Source organism: Podarcis liolepis, assembly GCF_965112155.1.
Source record: "Podarcis liolepis genome assembly, chromosome: 5".
NCBI classification, from domain to species: Eukaryota; Metazoa; Chordata; class Lepidosauria; order Squamata; family Lacertidae; genus Podarcis; species Podarcis liolepis.
This window is the reverse complement of record NC_139556.1, coordinates 18,342,911-18,368,941: the sequence shown is the minus strand read 5'-3', so window position 1 is coordinate 18,368,941 and position 26,031 is coordinate 18,342,911. Positions and strand designations below refer to the sequence as shown.

At 44.6% G+C, this 26,031-nt stretch overlaps 1 protein-coding gene across 8 annotated transcripts; it reads left to right on the top strand.

Annotated features, from left to right (window-relative positions):
* The first annotated feature begins 920 nt into the window (after positions 1–920).
* Positions 921–23,222, top strand: DUSP13B (dual specificity phosphatase 13B). 8 transcript variants are annotated; one of them, XM_083502862.1, is made up of 4 exons: positions 921–1,045; positions 18,380–18,571; positions 21,046–21,266; positions 22,806–23,222. In XM_083502862.1, exons 2-4 carry the CDS (start codon positions 18,381–18,383, stop codon positions 23,027–23,029), a joined length of 636 nt encoding a protein of 211 aa, XP_083358988.1. In that variant the 5' UTR covers positions 921–1,045; position 18,380; the 3' UTR covers positions 23,030–23,222. The 8 variants fall into 8 exon arrangements, with proteins under 8 accessions (XP_083358988.1, XP_083358982.1, XP_083358989.1 ...); XM_083502856.1 differs by lacking the exon at positions 921–1,045 and adding an exon at positions 1,100–1,311; XM_083502863.1 differs by lacking the exon at positions 921–1,045 and adding an exon at positions 5,431–5,531.
* The last annotated feature ends 2,809 nt before the right edge of the window (positions 23,223–26,031 follow it).

The window sequence follows — 26,031 nt, the reverse complement described above, 5'->3', positions numbered from 1 at the left end:
GAGATTTTGGCATACACTTAGATTCCCACACAAGAAATAAGGTAGCTTTAAAAGTATAGATATGTTCTCTTGATCCTGAATCACTTGTTTAGAGTGCCACTTTGTTAGGCTGGAAATCATCCAGCTAAAATCCATTAGGGAAAAACAATCATTTGGTGGATAGGGTGGGAAAACAGAGGTGTTACGATTCTCTGCACCAGCAGATGTCAGTATAAATCCAGCGATTTATAGGAATGAAAGCCCATAGATGACCTATAAAAGATCTGATTAATTATATTAACAGTTGTAAGCATTATTTACTTATTTCAAGGTGATCCCTCACTGGTTGGGCTGGCAACAGTTATGATTTTCACTGTGACATGAGCGAGCTACTCCAAATGACCCCCTTACCCCCAAAAATTATTTAATGGCCATTTCAGCTTTGATGGTCACTGCACCGGTGCCCTTCTCTGACATAGTATGACACACATTTGCCATCTGCATCTGACTTCATAAAGGATTTGTGAGGTCATATCCTTGGCATAAAATGTGGCGTAGCAAGGAGCCCACAGCAATCTCAGAGTTACGGAGCTGTTTCCTCTTTCGAAGCATTTGTGGCTTTGTTCTTAATCAAATATATGACAGCAGACAGAGCATCTCGCATTACCATCCCAGTTTCTGCTGGCATAAAAAATATGCAAGCCTTGCTATCTGTTCAGTTGCTTTCCCCACATCCTCTCACCTGGGTAGCAGGAGCGGGACCCTCAAATTGCCTAGGATGTCCTGATGATGCTAATTGATAGCTGAGAATCTGTTCAGATCTGGGCTGCTCTCCATCGCTGCCCCAGCTGCCTGACACTCCGAAATGTTTGGGAGTCCGCTGGAGGAACACAGATCATGGTTTATAATTAACACAATTAAAAATAGCATTTGAATAAACTGAATGCAGCAGGACAAGGAGAGCTGTTGTGTAACCAGCAGCCTGGGAGGAAACGCCAGAAGAGTTGTCATCATCTAAAACAGTCAAGTGCAGTCAGCAGACCTGAACTCCCCCCCACCCCAAAAGGCAAGTACTTTTAAGCTTGTTGACAAACAGCTACTCGCAAATTCAGTGCATGCATTGCGGGGTAACACAATGCTTTCGGCACGGGAGCAGTCGGACAACTGCAGCTGTGTGCCATGCCGTGTTGTTTGTTGTGAAGGGCATTCAGATAGAGAGTTGGTTGTGGAGTTGCCACTTCTTCACAATTTGGACCGCACAATTTGGATCAGTGCAAATATGTGGCAACCTGTCTGTGCAGAAGGGGAAACCCAGTGCAGGCTGTTTCAAGGGTATCTTTTAAATACATATATGAAGACAGAAAAGCTTTAGCCAGGCTGATTTTTGCCCCCCAAAGGCATGACCTTCTAGATACGTATCTGGAATCAGTGTTAGAAACCGAGATATGAGAGCTAGGATCTAAATGGCACCTTAAAACCTAGGCTATGGGTGCAACAAGAGAATGTCTAGATGCACTTTTTTATATATAACAAGAATACAAAGCTGAAAATGAATGAACTGCAGCTAAAATATTATGTTCATTTTTCACATGGTCTAGTTCTGCCCACCCCCACCCCCCTAATATTATTAAGAGGGTCTCTTCTCCACTCTAGAGAGTAGCTGGAAGGGGGGGAGGCAGAAAAAAGGTCCTCCTTTCTTTCCACTCTGCAGTTTTAATCTGAAATCGTAGCAGCAGTACTGCGCCCAGAGCTTAGAAACTGCTCACGCTAATGAAATTCCCCGTCGCAAAATCCGCCTGGAATAATGGGAGTTTTGAACGCCCATTATTCCGCGTGAAAAATCTGAGTGAAAAATGTGCATCTTTCCAAACTTCAAATCCCTGATTTCAGCAGTGAGGGCACCTGGCAAATTGCTGCATACCTTGTTTATAGTTTCGTAACAGGAAGAGGGTTTCAAAACACTGTGCGAGTGCAGAGCGGGAACAGATTTTGTGGGACTTCTAATGGCGCCTTTGGCAGTGACTGGCTGAGCTGCTCTAATGTCAAAGAGGGGAAGGGCAGGCAGTCATTGGCTGAGCAGCTCAGATCCTAAAGATGGGCGGAGAAGGAATAAAAGTCTATGGAAAGGGGGGCATAGGAGGCTAGGAAAAGTGGGGGCAGGGGGATATATAACCAGCAGGATGTGATAAGTTGGGCGGTTACTGAGAAAAGAAAGTTGCAGTAGGTGATGGTCCGGAAGAATAAGGACAGAGGTGAAAGCTTGAGCGAAGAGTTTGAGAGAGGAAGGAAATCTGGGGTAGGGTGGTGGTTAAGAAACAAGAGAAATCCATATTGCTGCAGGGAGCTGAAGTTCACATGTTGATCTGAAACAAGTCCCATATTGGGCTTGTATTCCTTGAGCAGGATGAAAATTTCAGACGCAACCGTTTTGTCTTTTAAATGCACTGTTTGTGTTTGAGCATATTCCTAAATCTGGCAATTCACTTGGAATTTAAAATATCACATGTTGACACCCTGTTTTTCCATCTCAACTCTGAGATGTTTAGCAACAGATTGCTTGCCTGAAAAGCTGACATTTAAGAGCCGGAAAGATCCTTCCCCAACAAATTTGCTTTAGCTTTCGGGGATTTTGTGTATGTGTGTGTTTGAGAGGGTGAGAATATCTGATGGGCAGTGTCATGTAGTGAATGTTCTCAAGCAAAATGGGATTTGCAGCGTTCAGTGATTTGCAACTTTGAAGGAAGCCCCACTTATGAATTCAATTAGACTTACTCGCAGGTGTTATTTGATTGCATTTGCTTGCATCTTTACAAACGTTCTCCTAGTGAGGAAATGGGCTATCCGTAAGTCTATTTAAACAGGAAAGATGTTGAGATGTGGTATGTAAACTAAGCAAGATCATGAAACTCAAACTAATTTCTAGTAATTGTCAGCATGATGTTCGCGCTTATGCAAGCATTTCACATTCTTTGCTCAAGCTATCAAAGGGTTTATTTTTAGCAAGACATATTGTGGGGTTGCAGGCTCACTCTGTACTTGACGTTCCCTGTCTCCTCAAAAGACGGCTTGGCACTTCCCACTTCTTCAAATTGCTGAAAGTTTTAAGGGCCAGCTTTTACAGGATTCTGTGGATGACTCATGTTGCCATTTCTAATACAGTGGTATTACAGTGGTTACATATGCTTCAGGTTACATACGCTTCAGGTTACAGACTCCGCTCACCCAGAAACAGTACCTCGGGTTAAGAACTTTGCTTCAGAATGAGAACAGAAATTGTGCTCCGGCGGTGCGGCAGCAGCAGGAGGCCCCATTAGCTAAAATGGTGCTTCAGGTGAAGAACAGTTTCAAGGTTAAGAACGGACCTCCGGAACAAATTAAGTACTTAACCTGAGGTACCACTGTATTATTAGGTTGGCAGGAGCTGGGACACAGCAATGGGAGCTCACCCCACCCTGTGGATTTGAACCGCTGACCTTCTGACTGGCAAGCCAGTCAGTGGTTTAGACCACAGCGCCATCTGCATTCTATATCTGCACAACTGTGTGTCCCAATCACACAGAGCTTGTGCACTGGAGTTTTTCTTCAGATAACTGCAGGCAACTTGTTGTTCTTTGAAACAGGAGATCTAACATCATGGTGGGTCTAAAAGTGCACTCCACTCCAAGCAAACACAGTAATGCCCAACGTGTGAGAACTGGGCTTGTGTATCTCAAACTGCAGCAGCTAGACATTACCCAGCATACAAAGGCTACTAAATTAGCATGGTTATATAGGAAACTTGTTTTAAAAACAGCAGCAGCAGCAACTCTTAGGCAAAGGTAATTTGAATAGCAAATATGCAGACCCTCCAAGTGTCCCTGTTATCCAGGGACAGTCTTGAATTTACAGAAGCTGTCCTGGTTTCTGATTTGATCCCAGAATGTTCTGCTTTTCCTTAGGAGTTCCCTATTTTCATCAGAGAAATGTTGGAGGGTATGGAGTTATGTCACTCCCCAAGCCAAGGAGATAAGTAACTATACAACCTTTAGAAGACATCTGAAGGCAGACCTGTATAGGGAAGTTTTTTAATGTTTAATGTTTTGTTATGTTTTTATATATTTTGGAAGCTGCCCAGAGTTGTTGGGGCAACCCAAGCAGATAGGTGGGGTTCTTCTTCTTCTTCTTCTTCTTCTTCTTCTTCTTCTTCTTCTTCTTCTTCTTCTTCTTCTTCTTATTATTATTATTATTATTATTATTATATAGGACATCCCTATTTTCAGCCAAGAAATGTTGGAGGGTATGAAATAAGGCTGAGCCAAAAAGGCACGGTTCTTTTTGCAACCCATATTTGGTAGCTTCAAAAAGCACTGCCCAGTCAGTGTCATTTGGGAACTTGGCATAAAAGGGTGGGCAGAAGCATTTGCCCATTTGGTGATTTCAGAGTGAGGGCGGTTAGCTGCTGTGGCCCAAACCTCAAGCTTGGAGGTGGAGGAGGCGCTGGCCGAGTCTGGGGCTGCTGTACCACTGGCTGATGAGCCAGACTGGGTTCCTGATACTGAGCCTGGTGGTCAGGAACCTGCAGAACCCAAGCCAGGGCCCCCAAGGGATCCTGAGCCCAAACTCTGAGGAGCAAAGTACTTTCCACTCCACCTTGCTTGCCCACAGGAAAGAGAAGTGCTTTCCTTCTGGTTAGATAGGGGCTAGCCCTTTAAGGATGTACACTCTTCAGGCAAAGGGGTGGAGCTTAGGAGAGGGACTAGTGAGACATCAATTCACCTCTGGACTTTCTTGGAGTTAGTTGCTCCCTTGGAGCTCTCCGTGGTGCTGCGACCATCAGCTTGCCTTTCAGAGAGAGACCTGCTGTAGGCAGAGAGAACATCTGTGCCTTATTTGGCTAGGATCGCCCATGTTGCCGCATAAGCCAGATGTGATTGACTACATAGTATCATTATGTCATCACATTCACTATAGGATCCCCGAGTGATCGGGATCACATAGCAAAGGAGAAAGAAGGCTGGCTAAGAGGAGGAAAGCTTGTCAAAGTAGCAGGAGCCTGAAAGCAGATACTAAATCAGTGTTTCCCAAACTTAGGTCTCCGGCTGTTTTGGACTACAATTCCCATCATCCCCAACCACTGCTAGCTGGGGATGATGGGAGTTGTAGTCCAAAAGCAGCTGGAGACCTAAGTTTAGGAAACCCTGTCCTAAACGAAGGTAAACTTTTACATTATTCGAGATACATTGGGTTGCAAAATGTAGGCACTGCACACTCCGTAGAAATTAACCTTAAATAATAACAATGCCCAGTATTCATGTAGCATATTTAAAATGCTGACAGCACTTCACATTTTCTCAGTACTCCTTACAAGAACCCCAAAAGGGAGGGTAGTGTTATTATCCCGCCCCCATTGCAGATGGGAAGTTGGGCCACTTAGCTAAGATCACCTAGCGAGTTCAAGTGAGATTCCAGGGACTTCTGCGCTCCCACCCATAGCCACTACACCTGCCAGAGTCCTGAATTGCACATTGACAAATCACCCTGAGCATTTATCACAGCTCTAGCCAAGACAAAAGGTAAAGCTCTTCTTTATGATGGGTTTGCAGGGTTTTATGTGGTCCCTTCAGCTAGCTGCAGAAGCCTCCTCCCTCTATCCTTAGCAATCCTCTGTTGCCTTTTGATATCCTCCCGTCAGCTCTGCCACTTGCCTTTCAGTACTTACCACCAACGCTGCCTTGCTTCTGCTTTTTCTTACATCTTTACCCTGCTGTTTCACTGTCTGTGTGATGCAGGAAGCAGAAGTCACAAGTCTCAGAGCTGCCTTCTGAGATGCAGGTAATTATTATGTGCATCTGTTATTATGATCTTGGCTTCGCTAGGTGGAAGGCATGTTGCTGCCGCTGTGATAAATTTGCAGCCCTGCTTTCCTGAATTCCCTTTCCCTTGGTATCGAGCGCAGACTGCTTCTAATTCCATCTAATTTTTTTAAAAATCACACAGTCTTAATCGCTGCCACACAAGGCCTCCTACTAAATATATTTCACAGGATTGAAATATAAAGGATTGGAGCGATTATTCAGAGAAAGCAAATTGCAAGTGGGGAGGAAGAAATCAAATGACACGTCTGTTTCCCCCCACATTCCCTGTGAGTCTAAAGAGACAGACTGCTGAGGTTTTTTAGATTTACAGCAGAGAATTGCTTAACCACAACGATGGAAACCAAACCAAGAATATTTATAATCTAGCACAGTCTCTCTGTACTACTCCCACAATTCAAGCATTCACAAGTCCAGGAGGTATTACACACCCTCCATCATTTATCCAATGAAAATAGGGACGTCCTATTCCATAATCATCATCATCATCATCATCCTCCTCCTCCACCCATCTGACTGGATTACCCCAGCCACTCTGGGCAGCTTCCAACATATATAAAAACATAATAAAACTATACAGGGCTGCCTTCAGATGTCTTCTAAAGGTTATATACTCACTCATGTGACACACACCCCAGAGCCAAAGAGATAAAGAGATAACATATTTCCTTCCAAAAATTCTCATTTTCTAATTATATTGTTAAGTATCAAATATTCAGAGAATATTCCAGTACCAGTAATTTGGATAAATGTTGGCGAGTATGGAGTTATGTGAACCCGAGCCAAGGAGATAACTCCATACCCTCCAACGTTTCTCCAAATTACTGGTACTGGAATATTCTCTGAATATTTGATACTTAACAATATAATTAGAAAATGAGAATTTTTGGAAACAAATGCATCTTGGTTCTAGAATCTATTTGACCCCCTCCATGGTTTCCATCTCTAACATGCCTCTGCCCACATCCGTATACTTTTGCGGCGTTTCAGGATAACCAGGAACTTTCAATTTCTGCCATCCAAATTAGCCCCTTCAGCTCTTCCACCTTCCCTTGCAAGAGCCTCAGATATTCCTTTTCCCTGCCACATTGCTTGGAGTAAACTCTCTTGCGGCCACATTTTCTTCCTTGCATCTCAGGGCTTGGTAATGAATTATGTCTCTGGGAAGAGGCAGGTGGAGATTCCATCTATTTCACCGCATCGTTTAGCTTGCACTGCAAGGATGAACTAGCTGATCCCCGGTCCCTCAGGGCTGGCTTGACCTTTGTGCTAATTTGATTTATTATTTTTAGTGCATTATGCTACACTCAGCCTTCTCGACTGTAGCAGGGGCTGTATGCTAATGATTTATGGGAGACATCTGGGATTCCACAGGCTAGCATACAGATTGTGTCACTGCTATCCGAGAAGCCTCCATTGATCCATCCCAAAAACCCAGCAAAGCAACAGAGTGTCAAATTCCAATCAGCTTCAGTTCACAAACCCTAATTGAACAGGTGGCTACAACTGTTCTGGAGCTGACCGTATCCCATCTTTTAAGAATAAAATCAGAAACAGACAAAATGCTTTCGCCCTCATTTCCCACCAAAAGATGATCTCCATATTCTCTGCCTAACTAACAGCAGCAGGGAGGAAAGTAATCTTTGCCACCTGCTCCAAAGAGGTGGAGAAGTCTGAGTGCCTTGATTTGGAGATAAGATGTTTGGTCCTCCATTGCCATAAAATATTTGTCCAGGGGTGGGTCTAAACACAGGGGAAAACCGCTAGAAATAAGTCAGATATTAGATCATTTTAACAGAAGGGAAAAAATCTCTATGGAAAAATCACGCTTGGAAATTTCCTGCTCTCTAGTGCCATCTGGTGTTGCATGTATATAGCACATTCAAATCAATGTTTCTTTACTAATGTTAGCTGAGTCCCAGGCCCCATGTGGCTGACATAAGTTAGTCCTGCCACAGTCAATCAAAATTTTCATATTTGATTGCCTCCCCCCCCCCCCCCGCTTTGGCTAGGGTGGTCCTCCGAATGTGAGGACATCAAGATACTATGTAGCCAATCACATCTGGCTTATGTGGCAACATGAAACTCCAGCTGAGAGGGAGGGTGGATCTTTAGGAAGATCCACCCTCCCTCTCAGCTGGAGTTTCATGTTGCCACATAAGCCAGATGTGATTGGCTACATAGTATCTTGATGTCCTCACATTCGCTACAGGATCCCTGAGTGTTTGGGATCACACAGCAAAGGAGAAAGAAGGCTGGCTAAGGGGAGGAAAGCTTGCCAAAGTAGCAGGAGCACAGCCTGAAAGGAGATACTAAATCAGTGTTTCCCAAACTTGGGTCTCCGACAGTTTTGGGACTACAATTCCTATGATCCCTGACCACTGGTCCTGGTAGCTAGGATGATGGGAGTTGTAGTCCAACAACAGCTTGGGACCCAAGTTTGGGAAACACTTCGGAGTCTAGTCCTTATTGCTTCCTCCATCAACATATTGGAAAGACTGTTGCTCGCTGTCCGGACACAAGAAAAGGTTAAGGCTGAGAGAGATACTGGGTAGTCTTGCTTCAACCAGTGAGCTTCAAAACTGAGTGGGGATTTGAACCCAGGTTCCACTGGCTTGAGTCTAACACACTTCCACATTGCCACATTGTCCTCCCCAGACCTTTTTGATACACCCGATTGTGACCTTTGCAAAGAGACCATTGTTCTCCTGTCGAGGCTTGTTGTTGTTTAGTTGTTTAGTCGTGTCCGACTCTTCGTGACCCCATGGACCAGAGCACGCCAGGCACTCCTGTCTTCCACTGCCTCCTGCAGTTTGGTCAAACCTATGTTCGTAGCTTCGAGAACACTGTCCAGCCATCTCGTCCTCTGTCGTCCCCTTCTCCTTGTGCCCTCCATCTTTCCCAACATCAGGGTCTTTTCCAGGGAGTCTTCTCTTCTCATGAGGTGGCGAAACTATTGGAGTCTCAGCTTCCAGATCTGTCCTTCCAGTGAGCACTCAGGGCTGCTTTCCTTCAGAATGGATAGGTTTGATCTTCTTGCAGTCCATGGGACTCTCCAGAGGCTTAGCCTTTTTCAATTGCATCCAAAGGAACGGCGGCAGCTCAGCTCAATCTGCCCCGGGCTGCCCTCCAAAGGCACATGAACCGAGAAAGGCATTTATACATTGTTCTCACTGTTAGCCTCTGTAATTTCGTTTGACCTGAACTTGCTGCCAGATCAGCTAACAGGCACTGTGGTAAGTTGGGCAATAAAATAAATAAATAGCATGCTGGGGGATAGGGCAGTAAAAAGATTACTCAGTGTAGGGACAAATGAGGTCAACAGAAATAGGGTTGCCGTGGATATATATGCAACAGGAGTTGGCTTTAACCTTGATAGAATAGTCAGAAAGTCTCTTAAAAGACCATATATCCTAGGGCAGCAGTAGAGAATCATTGGGACTCCAAATCCCATCAGTCCCAGCCAGCATAGCCAATAGTCAAGGATGATGGGAATGGTAGCTCAACAACACTGAGAGTGGCTGCAAGTTCCCCACTGCTGCCCTGGGGACACATAAACAACTACAGTGGTACCTTGCTTCTCAAACTTAATCCATTCCAAAAGTCCATTCCAAAACCAAAGCATTCCAAAACCAAGGCGGCTTTCCCATAGAAAGTAATGCAAAATGGATTAATCCCCTCCAGACTTTTAAAAACAACCCCTAAAACAGCAATTTAACATGAATTTTACCATCTAATGAGACCATTGATCCATAAAATGAAAGCAATAAACAATGTACTGCAGTCACACAATCAGTGAGTCAGTCAATCAATCAGTAGCTGAACTGGGTTCCACACAGTCACAAAAACAAAACAAAAAAGCCGCAGAAACAAAAACGGCAAAATAAATAGCAAAAACAGACAGACTTCAGCTTAACACTCCAAACAGAAGTGTGGCACTCAAAATGGAGCATGTTTGGCTTCCAAAAAAAGTTCACAAACTGGAACGCTAACTTCTGGGTTTGCCGTGTTTGGGTTCCAAGCTGTTTGAGTACCAAGGCGTTTGAGAACCAAGGTACCGCTGTAGACCTCAAGACTGATGCCTCGTTTAAGAGGGTGGTTTTGCTGGAAGATCTATTTCATTGTCCCAAGTACAGACAGAAAGAACCCCCCAGTGTCTTGCAAGGAACACAAATTGTTGACACGGTATTTTACAAGCATATTCAGAATCCTCGTGGGGAACAGAGTAGCCATAAGACCTTGCTCCACACTAGAGGGGATGGGACAGGATGGAGAGAGAAAAATTACTCGTTGCTAATAATATGCAATGGATAATTTAAAGCTGCGGTGCAGATAGATATGGCCTCAGAACGGCCAACTCTAGTTGGAAATGTGACCTTAAAGCAAACAGATGTAATTTCTTGAACGTTCCTGCTTACTTTGGCCCTCGGGTTCACTATAAAACTTGGATCCAAATTATGTCTGAGCATACTGCAGCAGGCATCTAGCCAAAAATATCTTGTTTGACTGGGAGTCAGTTAGAAACAGAGGCATTTTCACAAATTGTATTGAAGCTAGTCCAAATACTTTTGCAAGCCTTTGCCCAACTTTCCTGGAACCCTGCTTCAACTAGTTTTGAACCACAATGGTTGTGGGAGCATAAGTCTGAGAGATCAAGAGACAAAAAGTAAGTTAAAAGTTGGCCTAAAATATCAGGCATATTAGAAGAAGTGTGCGTATACATTTTTGGGCAGACGTCATTAACAAACTGGTACAGCAGACCGATTTAAAAGACGAGAATAAGAAGAAACTAAGAGAACCCAAAATTGGCAGATCATCCAGAGAATTTATGATCAGCTCATATTTGGAAGAATCGCCTCAATCCATGGACCATTTCTTCAAGAGAAAACCTCCAGCTCCCTCTTCAAGTGCTTCGATAAGGAAAATAAAAAGTCCTAGTGAGATATTTACCACTTTCTGCACCCAACCAATCACACCCCACTCAGCTAGTTATAACAGCGGTCAAAAGTCAACTTCATACTCCAGGTGGCTGGATGTACTGTTCCAAGCACACTGCCAACATCCTCTTACTGCAATAAACTCATCTAGGCTGAAGCAACCAGAAGGGTCTAAGATATTGTATAATTGTACTCCATTCAATATAGCAATAATAATAATAATAATAATAATAATAATAATAATAATAATAAATAAATAAATAAATAAATAAATAAATAAATAAATAAATAAATAATTTATTTATAGCCCACGCATCTGGCTGGGTTTCCCCAGTCACTCTGAGCGGCTCCCAACAGAATATTAAAAACAGGATAAAACATCAAACATTAAAAACTTCCCTAAATAGGACTGCCTTCAGATGTCTTCTAAAAGTCAGATGTTTATTTCCTTGACATCGAATGGGAGGGTGCTCCACAGGGTGGGTGCCACTACTGAGAAGGCCCTCTGACTGGTTTCCTGTAACCTCATTTCTTGCAGTGAGGGAACCGCCGAAAGGCCCTCGGAGCTGGACCTTAGTGTCCAGGCTGAACAATGGGGGTGGAAACACTGGGCGGAGGCCATTTAGGGCTTTAAAGGTCAGCAGCACCAACACTTTGAATTGTGCTCAGAAACGTACTGGGATCCAAGTCAGAACGGACGCATGGAAGTGATTTTCTCCTCAAAGTGCTCTGCAAATATGTCTCAGCATGGTACTGAGAGTTCAGGTAAATTACCTGGCAGGAGGCCATAAGGAGGAGACAACTTGAAAGAGTTCTGCTGGTTGCCACTCTGAAGATGCAGTGGTGGCAGAGAAGAAACCTGAATTTGCTGCCATCCCTAATGCAGTTTGCCACAGTCAGGAAGCACAGGCAAGCTGAGGAGGTGAAATCCAGATGGGAATGACATAATTGCCATCAGCGTGTCTTGCTGTATGTGGAAATAGATTTCTTCCCTCTACTTTCCATGGCAGTAGTGTAACTAGGGTGGGAAAATAGGGACATCCATCCTGGAAGCTACCTGGGCAGGAATTCAACCTGGGCAACAACCTATTCTGATAGTTCATATAATGCACTGAAAGTTATTAAAATAAGTTTACATCATGTTTCCATTTCAATATAGAATAATCAGACATGTTTTTCACAAAGGCAGGTGATGGCTTAGTCAGAGGCTTAGGGAGTGTTGATAAAATAAAACAAACCCGCCCACTGAATATTGCTGGCAACGAAGGAACTAACTTGGAATTTCTTGATCATCATCATCATCATTTTATTTGTATACCACCTTTCCATAGTTAAAAACAATGCTCAAGGTGGCTTCCAGCATGACCAGATTTACATAATTACCAACATAACAGAAGTCATAAACAATAAATAAAACACATCAGAAAGTACACAACCAAATGGAAAACAGTTTCCACATAACTCATAAAATCTAAAACTAAGAATACAGCATTAATATGAATCACAATTTAAAATGACATAGATAAAAAATAAAAACAATTTTTAAAACAAAACAAAAACAAAAACAGCACTCCTGTATGGAGCCTTTTCCTTTTCCTTTTCGACTGCCTGCACTCTCGTATCCATTTACCCGAGGGCAAATTCCGTTTAACTCAATGAAACTCATTTCCGAGCAAACTTGCATAAGATTGCACAGTCTACATCTTTTCACCTATTACATATAATCCTTTGAAATTGTGTTGTGCCTTGTTGGGGGGCAGAGAAGCACATGCAGTCGGGAACTTGCCCAAAGTGTAGGAATGACAAGCTTTTGGGACTATTCGATGCCCACTCTAATCCTCTAATTCCAGGGTGCCTCGGGAATAGCTCCTGTTCCTAGAGGCTTATGTTACAGGGGAGCACCGCCATGGCTGCAATCATTTCCCTTCCATTTAGACTGAGTGACAGGGAGTGTCATTCCTACCTTTGTGTTGCTGAGACAGGATTATGGCCGCGTGCCCTGCTCAGAGCTGCTACCCACAGGGACAATTTGGAAGCTCAAGTTGATACGCAGCATCAGCTGCCTCCTCTGATTCAGGCTGGGTTGCTAAGGGCACATCTCACCAGTATCAGACACTGGTTCAAAGCTCTCCTTTCATCGGCCCCAACCAATGACTTTTGTGTGTGTGTTGTGATCTCACAAACCATGTCCTATGTAGTGACATCACAATGAAGGCGGCGTGCTGAGTGATGTGATAGTAACTCACCATGACAGCAGCCTTTCCAGAGAAAGGAAATGAGCAGTAAAAAACAAACACACACACAAACGTCCACACCAAAATACACATAAAACAAGCAGCAAAAATAGCCATTTGGTTTCCAGATTGCCAGGGATGTGTGAAGGCTCCCTGAGAACTTTCACATCTTATCCGAGTTGTGTATTGTTGCTGTTTTTAAGCTCCCTTGAAAGCTCCCAGATGCTTCACTTGGAAAATGAATCTTGCAATGTGGGTTGAGTTTCATTTTAACATGCACTTGAGACACTTGCTCCTTGTTTTACATGAGGCTGCCCTTTTCAGATCTGAGTTCAATGGACACAGGGACTATCGCATTTAGTTTGTCTCACAATCTCAGTTCTCGAGACTCCAGATGATGTTCACTGTTTTGTGCATTTATGCCCCACCTTTTCCCAGGGAGATCAAGGTGGGGCACATGCCTCCCCCCCCAAAAAAACCCCCATACTATCCTCACAGCAACCCTGTAAGGTAGGGCTAGGGCTAAGAGACAATGCCTGGCCCAAGGTTGCCCAATGAACTTCACAGCTGAGCAGGGCTTTGAATCTTAGTCTCGTGGGTCCAGGTTTGACTGGCTAACGACGACACTACAGTGGTGCCTCGCAAGACGAAAAGAATCCGTTCTGTGATTCTCTTCGTCTAGCGGTTTTTTCTGCTTGCGAAGCAAGCCCATTGACGGATTAGCGGATTAGCGCTATTAGCGGCTTTTAGCGGCTTATCGGCTTATCAGATCAGCTGATAAACGGCTTAGCAGCTTAGAAAAGGGGGGAGGGGGGAAACGCAGGAACTCGCAAGACATTTTCGTCTTGCGAAGCAAGCCCATGGGAGATTCGTTTTGCGAAGCACCTCCAAAACGGAAAACTCTTTCGTCTAGCGAGTTTTCCGTCTTGCAAGGCATTCGTCTTGCGGGGCACCACTGTACACTGGCTCTTAGCTGTAGCTGGAAAGTGATTCCATAGAAGTTTTTATTTAAATATAACAACCCCCGAAACTTTCCTAAAATTAGGGCTTACCTAAACTTTCAGCAGTAATTCAACAGCACTTTCTAAATGGATGGAAGCCAAAATAACGTTCAGCAGACAGTTTTGCAGCCGCTTTAGTTACGGGGTCCCATCTTGCAGTCGTTGCCCTGCCAAATATTTCACCCTCTTCAAAGGAAATAGGGGCTGGAGGAGGAGAATGGATTGCAATGCCTGGCCGCCAGTCGTTTCTTTGCCTCTCCTGCCAAAAAACCAAAAGCAGGCTGTGGGGATCTCTCTTTCTCCAGATGATGACTTCAGCAACACCTAGAGCTAGGCAAGGACACAATTCCCAGAGCAGGTTTGAAATGTTTGTGTTTCCTCGCAAATGCCGGTGACATCATCGGCACCAGAGGACTTGAACTTCGCTTTTGGCACACGAAAGCCCTCCGGGTGATTTTTACACCAGGCATTCCTGCTCTTGATGGATATTGATGTAACGACGCCTGTAATTAAAGGATTGTATATATAAAGGATTGTAGATATAACACATGCAGATGTAGTTAAATGCATCTGTGTTAAAAGAGCACAGAACATTGTTAACTGGGCAAGGAAATATGCAACCAGCGACAAAATGTTTCAGAGCTTTCAGCAACACAAAAGCAAGGGAAATTAGGTGCTTGTCCCTGGATTTGTCAGAGTGCAAGCTCAAAACAACATTAGCATGGGATTTGCTGGGGTACTCTATGACGTCACTTGGGCATTGCATCTTTATATCTCCTTCTTCTTTGGCGATCACTTATAGCCTAGTAAGATTGTCTTCCATGAACATGGTCTTAACAGTGAGTCCATAAGTGACTGTGGAGGCCAATTCTGGATCCACACATCCTTCCACAGTGGGGACATAGGTTTCCGGGTGGGAGTTGATCACAGCGAGGGTATGCCAAGCATGCCTTCCTCTTAGCACGTTTCTCCCTTTCGTCCTGAGTTTGAGCGTCTTCAAAGTTCATGACACCATTGGTAAAGGCTGTTCTCCAACTGGAGCGCTCACAGGCTAGTGTTTCCCAGTTGTCAGTGTTTATACTACATTTTAAAAGATTTGCCTTGAGAGTGTCTTTAAACCTCTTTTGTTGACCACCAGCATTACGCTTTCCATTTTAAAGTTCAGAATAGAGTGGTTGCTTTGGAAGACGATAATCAGGCATCCGCACAACACAACCAGTCCGACGAAGTTGATGTTGAAGAATTGTTGCTTCGACACTGGTGATCTTTGCTTCTTCCAGTACACTGGCATTAGTTCGCCTGTCTTCCCAAGTGATGTGTAAAAATTTTCAGAGACACCATTGATGGAATCTTTCGAGGAGCTGGAGATGGCATTTATAAGTGGTCCATGTTTCCATTGCTTCTTTATACACAGCACTCTGGCTCAGTGAGGCAAAGTACGGAGAGTGAATTGAACTACCCTGAGTATTCTTTGGGTGGCAAAGCTGCATGGAAACGGAGAAAGGGTGGGGGGATATTTATTTTTTCTTCCTTTAAAAAGAGCAACAGAACTCTGGCAGCAGCCACCTACATTTCATTGCAATAGGTTCAGGGGTGACAAAAGCAAATATTTATTCCCACTATGCAATTAACCTACGGAATTGGCTACTACAGATAGCTGGGTTTGGTTTTTTTTAAGGGGAGACAAATTTCTGGAGGATAGGCCTGCTCATGTGTGTACAAAGAGGATGGAGACAAAGAGCAGGGTGCAGCCATCAACGATGTGTTTCCATAGGGATCTTCTGGCTAAGCTAAAGTTGGGAGCAGAATGCCAGACATCACCGTCTGAATCAGCAAGACCACTTTAATGTAGGCGCAAGTACTGGCTAAATGGAGCAAAGTGTGAGCAGTGGTATGGAGACTAGCAATGAGAAGTTGGAGTTTTATAGACCATTCCACAACACGATCAATAAAATTAGCTTGATGTGCAGCTGATGGCCAGCTTTCTCAACACACTGGGAGACCTCACAGGTAGCTCTGTCCACTGTGGGAAATTCATCGGACTTGGGTTTCCCTTGTGCAGAATTTTAACCCTGTTAGCCGATGGGCTTTGAAATGGCAGGCGTAAGCCCAATGGTCTCGCAAGGTCACCCTGAGAAAAAGTGGGAACAAGGAACCTCTCCGTGGAGAGTGTTCAGGACCCTCAACAAATTACAGTCCCCCAAGGTTCTTTGCAGGAAGCTGTGAGAGTTCAGCTCTCATAAAACCAGTATGTTTGAAAGATCAGACATGCTCCGCAGGGAATATTTCCCTGCACTGACACTACAGACACATAGCCACCGAATACCAGGGGACCCAAATTAATTCTGGCTCTGCACCCCATTGCATCTGGTCACCTTATACCAATCGTGTAAGTGGAATGAAAGCTGCTTTTCGAAGAGCCCTCTCCTAAATCGGGAGACGCTATTTGGATTCCAGCTGCTGGGGAGATTCTCTTACAAACAGTTGGCTGCTCAAATACTTCTGCATCCCAAGAAACCACCGGTGGCTCGGCTTTCAAAGCCAGCCAGCCCTACTCCAGTCATCGCTGTGGGCTGAGTCATTTTGCTTACATCCCCGCAGCACTCCCAGCAAGCAATAAATTATGGCTGCAGGGAGGCAGTCGGGTTAAGCAGTCAGTGACTAGCCCCAATAATGGCCACAAGATGTGATGTTTGTGGAAAGGAGCCATAATGGAAAGAGAGAGCTTTTTTTGGAATGGATGGTGTCAGTCTGGGCCGCGGGGGCAGGGGGGGGAATCTCCCTGAAGCCTGTTTCCTGCAAAAGGCCTAGTTCTTCTGAGGCAGTAAACTTTAGGATGTGCCCCTTAATAGGGGCTCCCACAACTGACTATTCCTCCATACCAAAGTTTCCACTGTACAAAGAAACTAAATACTACGGCAAATATCCTGGCTTTTAAACCATAACCTCTCATTTTCCTATGTGTAGGGAATTGTTTTATAATTAAATTCCTACCCTGTGGAAAAATGGGGTTTAAATGTTTTAAAGAACAATAAACTCGGAAACATTGGTAATCAGTGAGGCTAGCATGGAGCTGGAATGTGGCTTGCTTTGCTGGTTCCAGATAGTAATCCAAATTTCTGGACCATTTACAGGTCAGGCTCAAACAAGAGCGCATTGCAGTAATCTAACCTGGAGCTGACCACAGTGGAAGCAGAAATGGAATCAGCAGCAACCCCAAACTGCAAGCCTATTGGTCCAGTGATTGAGAAGAAAGTTAAATATTTAGGAGTATGGATAACAGTTAAGAATACAGTATAAATATTTTTAAGGACACCTATACAAGAACTTGGAGAGAAAGAAAGAAAAACTTAGAGGTGTTGGGAAGGAGGAATTCATTGCTATTGGGAAGGATACCAGTAATTAAAATGAATGCATTGCCAAAATTTTAATTTTTATTTCAATCAATACCTTTGATCAGCAATGTGGGATACTTCAAAGAATGACAAAAACATATTACTAGATTTATCTGGCAGGGGAAGAAGCCAAGAATAAAATATAAATTGTTGGCAGATTCTAAAGACAGAGGTGGATTCTCTCTACCAGGTTCAAGATTATATTATGAGGCATCCTGTCTATGCTGGCTAAGGGAATGGATATTATTTTTAAAAATCGATGTTTTAGAGCTTGAAGGTCATGATAACAGGTATGGTTGGCATGCATATTTGTGGTATGAGAAGATTAAAGTACATAGAGCTTTCTCAAATCATGCCGTAACAAATTTGGTGTACAAGGTATGCGAAAAAATATAAAAATTTACCTGAATCCATTTCTAAAAGACCTCCAAACAGTGGGGTCAAAACTGCTACCGCCTCCCCAACAGTAGATGGCAGAAATGAGATTCTGCCTAATTAGAATCCCCAAATATGGCCTGGATTCAAATGCTCCCCCTATCCCCAATTCATAGAATTGGAAGGGACACCAAGGGTCATCTAGTCCAACCCCCTGCAATGCAGGAATCTCAGCTAAAGCATCCATGACAGATGGCCATCGAGCTTCTGCTTAAAAACCTCCAAGGCAGGAGATGTTTGTAGCAACTCCTACTCTTACAGTGCAATCTTTAATTTGTATGTAACTGCTCTGAAGCACTGGTTAAAAGTGGGAACAACAAGAACAGTAAGACATAGAAGATACCCAACAGTATACCATGATTTCTTTGACTGTAGGAACTTCAGGGTGGTGGACATGATTGGGCTGACAGAGAAAGACTGGTCCATGGTTATTCCATGAGATTTACGGCTAAGTAAGGATTTGATCCAAGGTCTGCCCAGTCTAACTCTCAGACCACTGGCTACCATGAGGTCAAATGAGGAAAGTCTCTCTTCCTTGTCTTTCAGAATGTCTTGGAATTCACTAAATGGGGACGACTTGCGACGCCCCAATATACGAAGAACTTCGAGCCTCACTTCCAGTAGCCAGGGGAGCTATGAAACACCAGAAATGGGGGAACTCCAACGTATGTTGTGGACGCCCATTCCCTGCCGCGGCAACGTCAACGAAGTCTGGCCTAACCTCTACATTGGAGATTTGTAAGTAAACGGGCTTAAAGGGATGACAGAGAACAACAGAAATTGTGCTCCGGCGGCCCGGCGGCAGTGGGAGGCCCCATTAGCTAAAGTGGTGCTTCAGGTTATGAACAGTTTCAGGTTAAGTACGAACCTCCGGAACAAATTAAGCACTTAACCCGAGGTACCACTGTAACCAAATCCATCCATTTCAATAGGTCTGCTCCAAAGATGGATTCGCTGGCTATCGCCCAATTTTTTTTTTAATGCTTTTGTGCTTCTGGTGTCTTCACAACTTCATTGTATTCCAATGCGCGAACATTTGGTTGAGAAGCAAATTGAAGCCTTCCAATAAATAAATTAAATGCCAGCATCAGTGTTGGGGGAATCCCAGACATCCAGGCACCATGCTGAGTGGTTGCTTAAAAGCTTGGTTCCTGCTACTAGGATGGGGGTTTGTTTTGTTTTTTTGCAATTAAAAATGGGACAATGGCATCTCAGCTATTTGAAAGCATTTCCCCACACTGAAGAGTAACATCTCTCCTCCCAACTCTGCTTTTCCACTCCAGTACATAAAACCATGCAGCAAAAACCATATGAATAAGTTAAAAACAGACATCAATTAACCATTATGGAAAGATGTATTCTTAATTGCCTGCACAGGCCCAGAGGAACAAAAAAGTTTTCAGGGGGCATTTAAAAGCTGAAACAGAAGGTTAACTTGTTGTTATGAAGTGAGCCCCACCAGCTTGAGGAAGACCAACAATGCTCCCATAGATGATTAAGGTGGGATATAAGGGTTCGAGAGATCCCCTGGACCTAAGTTGTTCAGGGCTTTGTAAATTAATGCAAGGAACTTGAACCTGGCTTGACCTTGCACAAGACATGTGGTTTAGTCCGACAAAAGGCCTCATTGCACACCAGACTTCTGGTCTAAGAGGTTTAGTAGATTCTAAATCTAAAAGCGCAACTTTGAAACCTGTCAAACTTGGCGGGTTGTTGCGCATGCTCAGCATGGGAAACAAGACTGCTGATGCTTCACATTCGACAATCTTCCAAAAAAAAACTCCAAATACATACAAAGGCTGCATGGACTTGGTATGTTCATGCTTCCCTTAATGGTTAATTTCCATATTGTATTTGAGCTTTCACACCGTGTAAAAGCCACTTCCAGAACTATCATGAATACAGTGCAACTATAGTGGAAATTAAAGAACCTTTTAAGGAGGGTGAAAGAGGAGAGCGCAAAATATGGTCTGAAGCTCAACATCAAAAAAACGAAGATCATGGCTACTGGTCCCACCATCTCCTGGCAAATAGAAAGGGAAGAAATGGAGGCAGTGAGAGATTTTACTTTCTTGGGCTCCATGATCACTGCAGATGGTGACAGCAGCCACGAAATTAAAAAATGCCTGCTTCTTGGGAGAAAAGTGATGATAAGCCTAGACAGCATCTTAAAAAGCAGAGACATCACCTTGCCAAGAAAGGTCCGTATAGTTAAAGCTATGGTTTTCCCTGTAGTGATGTATGAAAGTGAGAGCTGGACCATAAAGAAGGCTGATCACCCAAGAATTGATGCTTTTGAATTATGGTGCTGGAGGAGACTCTTGAGTGTCCCATGGACTGCAAGAAGATCAAACCTATCCATTCTGAAGGAAATCAGCCCTGAGTGCTCACTGGAAGGACAGATCCTGAAGCAGAGGCTCCAATACTTTGGCCACCTCATGAGAAGAGAAAAGACCCTGATGTTGGGAAAGATGGAGGGCACAAGGAGAAGGGGACGGCAGAGGACGAGATGATTGGATAGTGTTCTTGAAGCTACCAGCATGATTTTGACCAAACTGCGGGAGGCAGTGGAAGACAGGAGTGCCTGGCATGCTCTGGTCCATGGGGTCACGAAGAGTCGGACACGACTAAACGACTAAACAAACAAACAAACAAACAAACAAACAGCACTCCTCCCCATATTATTTGCAAAGGGATTTTTTCCCCCTGGAAGCAAGAAACATGGAAATCAGCACTAAAGCTTTACCGTGTTCTGCTATACTTGTAGAAGAGGCGTCTGCGTGGTGCAAAAGCTCAATATAATGTGGAAGTTAACAGTTAGGGGGAAGTCATGACAATGGAATAAAGCATCATATGGATGCAGCCTGCCTGGTTTTCTACAGTGGTGTTTCCTAAACTTGGGTCTCCAGCTGCTTGTGGACTACAATTCCCATCATCCCTGACCACTGGTCTTGCTAGCTAGGGATGATGGGAGTTGTAGTCCACAAGCAGCTGGAGACCCGAGTTTGGGAGCTATGAGTCCCCAAACCAGCAAGGATATTAAATCTAGCATGGTCTAGAAAGTTAGCAGTTAATACACTAGTTCATGGACACCATATTAGCGCTGGATGTGGGGAACCTGCCTGGCTAGAGATTCGTTGTGTGGTCTTTAAGGGCAAGGATGGATGGATGCAACTAGCACAAATCTAAGCCAAAAACCCTTTCCCCCACAGATATATAGCCCGTGACATAGAACAGCTTCGCCGAATGGGTATCACCCACATAGTAAATGCCGCTGCTGGAAGGTTCCATATTGACACGGGGGCCAAATTCTACAAAGACCTGCCGGTGGATTACTACGGAGTTGAAGCAGACGATGATCCAAAGTTTGATCTCAGCATTTACTTCCACCCAGCCGCTAAGTATATAAGAGCAGCGCTGAACTCTCCCAGAGGTAAATATAACAGGCAGGGCAATCTATGTCATCTCTGGGGTCCTGGCAGCCTTACTGCATCCAACACACAGGTATGATGTGAGTGGCTAAAGGACTGGCCCCGGTCCAGGAAGACCTGGGTTCAAATCACTGCTTAGCCATGGAGTTCGCTGGGATGCCTTGGGCAAATCCTTATCCCACAGCATCCCTAGTGAGGTGAGATGATAAAAGGTCTGGAAGCCAAGCCTTATGAGGAATAGCTGAGGGAATTGGGTATGTTTTAGCCTGGTAAAGAGGAGACTGAGATGACATATAATAGCCATCTTCAAATATCTAAAGGGCTGTCCCATGGAGGGTGGAGCAAACTTGTTTTCTCCTGCTCCGGATTCAAGCTACAAGGAAGGAGGTTCCAAGTAAACTTCAGGAAGAACGTTCTGACAGCAAGAGCATCCCCACAAGAGGTGGGGAACTCTACTTCCTTGGAGGGCTTTAAGCAGAGGTTCGATGGCCACCTGTCATGTATGATCTAGTGGAGATTCCTGCATCGCTGGGGGTTGGACTTGTCGATCCTCAGAGTTCTTTCCAGCTCTACAATTCTATACTCAAATGGTCCAAGTGTCCATGAGAGATGCAACAATCATTTCCCCATTTAATCCTGATTTACCTCTTTCAATAGAAAATCCATTCAAAATAACAACTCCTCCCCTGTGAAAATGGTAAATCTGAATGAATTTGGGTGAGGAATTTGGGACAGAATTCTGATGAGGACAATATTGTGCGGACACTATCTTTGCTATGCTCTATTCCCATATAGTGGCATTCAAACGAAAACCGAAGGTTTCCAATCGATACTTTTTGTGCTTTCCTTGTTTGAAGCTCACATTGCAACAGAGAAGCACACAAACTTAGATTCTTCAACATGCCAAGTCAACGTTTGACATTTCAAAATCACAGAGATACACCAAATCGTTTTGAAATCTAAAACACCAAATTCAGATAATTGAACCCTCAGAAGGAATACCCAGCTAGACGTCTCTCTTTGTCCCTTCTTATACAGCTATATTAGGGATGGGACTCTGGTTTCTTCTCATGTCACTGAAGGGCAATGGCCCCAGGAGAATTAGTCCTCCTTTGACATGGCTAACTAGGAACTCTCCCTTTAATCGGTGTGGCAGGAAATAGTAGCTGCATTGCAAAAGAGATAGGACAGAATTGGGGGTGAGCTCCTCTGCATTTTACCATCTGCACAATAAGACCCACTTTTCGTGAGGCAGCTGGATGAACTGGTAGGTCTTAAGATTTTAACAGGACAAGGGGAAATGACAGAAAGTTCTGATATTTACTGGTAAGAGCCAGAAAAGGCTTTCAATCAACATCCATATATCCTAATTTGCTGGTGAAGAAGGCACACCAGGATTATGACACGAAGATTTCTGACATTCCCCACTAGGTTTCGCAGTCTTGACCTACTGGCAAGTCTCAACATATACCATACCAAGAAACCTGGGGTTTTTGTACCCTGACATATATGCGATGCTCTTGTCTTCTCTTCTCTTGCAGGCAAAGTACTAGTTCACTGTGCCATGGGCATAAGCCGCTCTGCCACCCTTGTGCTTGCCTTTTTGATGATCTGCGAAAACAAGACCCTCGTGGATGCCCTAAAGTCTGTGCGAGAACACAGAGGAGTCTGTCCAAACTCTGGCTTCCTCAGCCAGCTCCGAGATCTTGACATCCGGTTAAACAGTGAAAGGGGAAGGTCAAGAGGTGATGCCTTGAAACTTTAGCTGAAGGGTGCCCTGCGCTGTGGCTCAAGACGAAGCGGAAAGTCAGAGAGACAAAAGGAGGCAAGCCTCAGAAATACCTGAACTCGGAGTCTGTGCTAGAAGAGGTGTCTGGGTAGTGAAATGAAAATAGTGAAGTATTTCTTTGATGTTAGAAACTAAGTCGAGATTAAAGGCACGCCAGACATTTGGCATACATGTTTTTGATTGATGCATGGACAGGTGAGGACACTGGTGAAAGGGGCCATAACTGCAACAGAAGAATTAAATATACAAAGGGAAAGAAGGCAAGGCTAGGTTGGGGCAGAGTCAAAACAGGAGAGGTTTCTAGAGGAGAGCAAAGTGATCATAAATCAACAGCATTATTCGGTGAAACAAAAGGCTTGAACAAAGTTATTCTGTTGTTTCCAAGTCCGGCAAGAACATTGCCAGTTGAGCATTTCACATTTCAGTAAGGTGGACGCAGCCAGCGGGAGAAATTCAAAGGAATCCATGCACAGAAAAGCATGAAATAAGTACATTTATTTAATCTGGAGCACACTGGCCTTCGCACTGGTGGGCTGGGACCCACAACTGAGAGCTGCCCCAACCTAAGGTAGGGTTGAATTACTGGCACCACTGAATTTGTCTTACTCTAAGAATTGCTCTACAGCAAGGGTAGCCATTGTTGGACTACAGCTCCCATCATCCCTAGAGGACATGGCCAATGGTCAGGGATGATGGGAGTTAATTTTGTTTCGTTTTCTTTATTAAATTTCTATACTGCCCTTCATCTGAGCATTACAGGGCAGCTGATGATAAGAGACACACTAAAATATGTACCATAGTAACCAACAAAAACACCTCCTCCATACACTGCTTAAAAGACCATTGATAGTCTAATTAGCCAAAGGCCTGGGAGGAATATTTTTGCCTGGCACCTAAAGGTAGGTAGCGAAGGTGCCAGGCAAGACTCCATAGGGAGAGCATTCCACAAGTGAGGAAACACCGCAGAAAAAGTCTGCTCTCAAGTTGCCACCCGCCGGACCTAACAACATGTGGAGGGCTCCACATTGACAGCAGTGACAGCTGTCTTTTTAAATCTCCCATGGAGCTAAAAGCAGCAAGGAGGTGGCACTATTCATTCTTGCCCTTTCCGCAAGGAGCCCATGTTCTCCCTTGCTATTTTCAGATTAATCTTGTAAAGATCAGGCTGGGTGTGGGTGGGTGTTGTGACAATCTCAGTGGCAAGAGGGAATTGAAACATACGCCTAGAATATCAACATCCAAACAGGAATGGAACATTAAGAAAGAGATGGTAAAAGTAAAGCACCCCTGGATGGTTAAGTCCAGTCAAAGGCGACTATGGGGTTTTGGCACTCATCTCGCTTTCAGGCCAAGGCAGCTGGCCTTTATCCACAGACAGCTTTCCGGGTCATGTGGCCAACAGGACTAAACCGCTTCTGGTGCAACGGAACACCGGGATGGAAGTCAGAGCACACGGAAATGCTGTTTACCTTCCCGCCACAGTGGTACCTATTTATATATCTGCACTGGTGTGCTTTCAGACTGCTAGGTTTGCAGGAGCTGGGACAGAGCAATGGGAGCTCACCCCATCACGGGGATTCGAACTGCCGACCAGCAAGGCCAAGAGCAGGGGTCCCCAAACTAAGGCCCATGGGCCGGATAAGGCCTGAGGGACTCGTTTATCCAGCCCGCGGCGACCCCCGCTGCCGCCACCTGCTCTTACTGGCGCTGCACTGCTGCCCACTTCCGCGGCGGAGGAGCACTGGAAATAGCTTGTGCGCCTGCACATTATTTGAGCATGTGCAAGTGTTATTTCCAGTGCACATTGGGGTCGGAGGAGGCCCGTGCACATGCGCACAAGCTATTTCTGGTGCTCCTCCGACCTGGAAGTGCGCCGGAAATAGCATGTGCGCACGTGTATGGACATGCGCTCCCCCGCCCTCTGGCCCGCCACACGATCGGCGCTGGAGACACCGGCCAGAGGCACGGTAAGTTGGCTGACCCCTGCCCAAGAGGCTCAGCAGTTTAGACCACAGCACCGCCTGCTGACCCTCTTCCAGGGTGTGACCTATCTCACTCAGGGGGCTGCTATTCACTAAAACAAAGATCATGGAAGAGAACCCCCCCTTCTGTTTGGCCCTTGGACAACTGGGCCTTTCAGACCAACCACAGGAGCAATCGGAGAACACTTTGGCTATTAGTTCTACCCACCCGCAAACCCCCACTACTGAAAGCCCTAACCCTGCCCCAGAACCAGCATTTCCAAATCAAAAGTTGGCAGCTACCGCGAGTGCCTTGCTCCTTCCTGCTCCCTCCTTCCTTCCTGGCTCGACTCTTTCCTCTCCATCTGGGTTTAGTGAGTTAAGTAACTTATTTGGCTCTGCTTTCTCCCTCCTTGGCTCTTCAGTTGACTGATTTATTACCTCACTTTCCTTCTGCAAATAAAGCCCCGTGTGCAAAAGCCAGGAGGATAAATAATACAGCACAGACCTTTAAAACACCACAGATTCTAAACAAAAAACAGGAGACCTGCTTCATCTTAAGGTCATAAACTCCCATTGCAATTTTCATCTTACGGGAACCCTTCTCCCAACGCGCACACACACGCAGAAGAGGAAAAAGCAATGAAAGTCTTTCCCCTTCCAGAGAGCTCAGCCTTATTTTAGCTCACGGGTTGCAAATTCTTATTTTGATTTGATCCCTAGATTCTGGCAAGGAAGGTTATTGCAAAGTGACTGCCTGGAAGGACAATCTAAACAATTCTCATCTGCACAATGTTAGTTAATTTAAATGTTTGCAGTTTTTTTAAAAAAAATGCCAATTGCCCAAACACTGGTGCCACCCTGTATAGAAAACACAACCCAAGACTTGGCAAAAAGAAAGAAAAGTCATTAGTTTCATACTGACCTGAAGGTGATTTTGTTGACTGACAGGCTATCACTCTCCCTTAGTTCCGCCCTCTCACAACAGGCAACTTTTAACACCTGGACAGCACTAGT

Excerpts from the sequence above, each read along its gene's own strand:
- DUSP13B (XM_083502856.1), top strand. The coding sequence starts at position 1,115 with ATGCTTTCGGCACGGGAGCAGTCGGACAACTGCAGCTGTGTGCCATGC. Across the intron at positions 1,312-18,379 it reads CAGTGCAGGCTGTTTCAAGG|AATGTCTTGGAATTCACTAA; the intron begins GTATCTTTTAAA and ends CTTGTCTTTCAG. Across the intron at positions 21,267-22,805 it reads AGCGCTGAACTCTCCCAGAG|GCAAAGTACTAGTTCACTGT; the intron begins GTAAATATAACA and ends CTTCTCTTGCAG.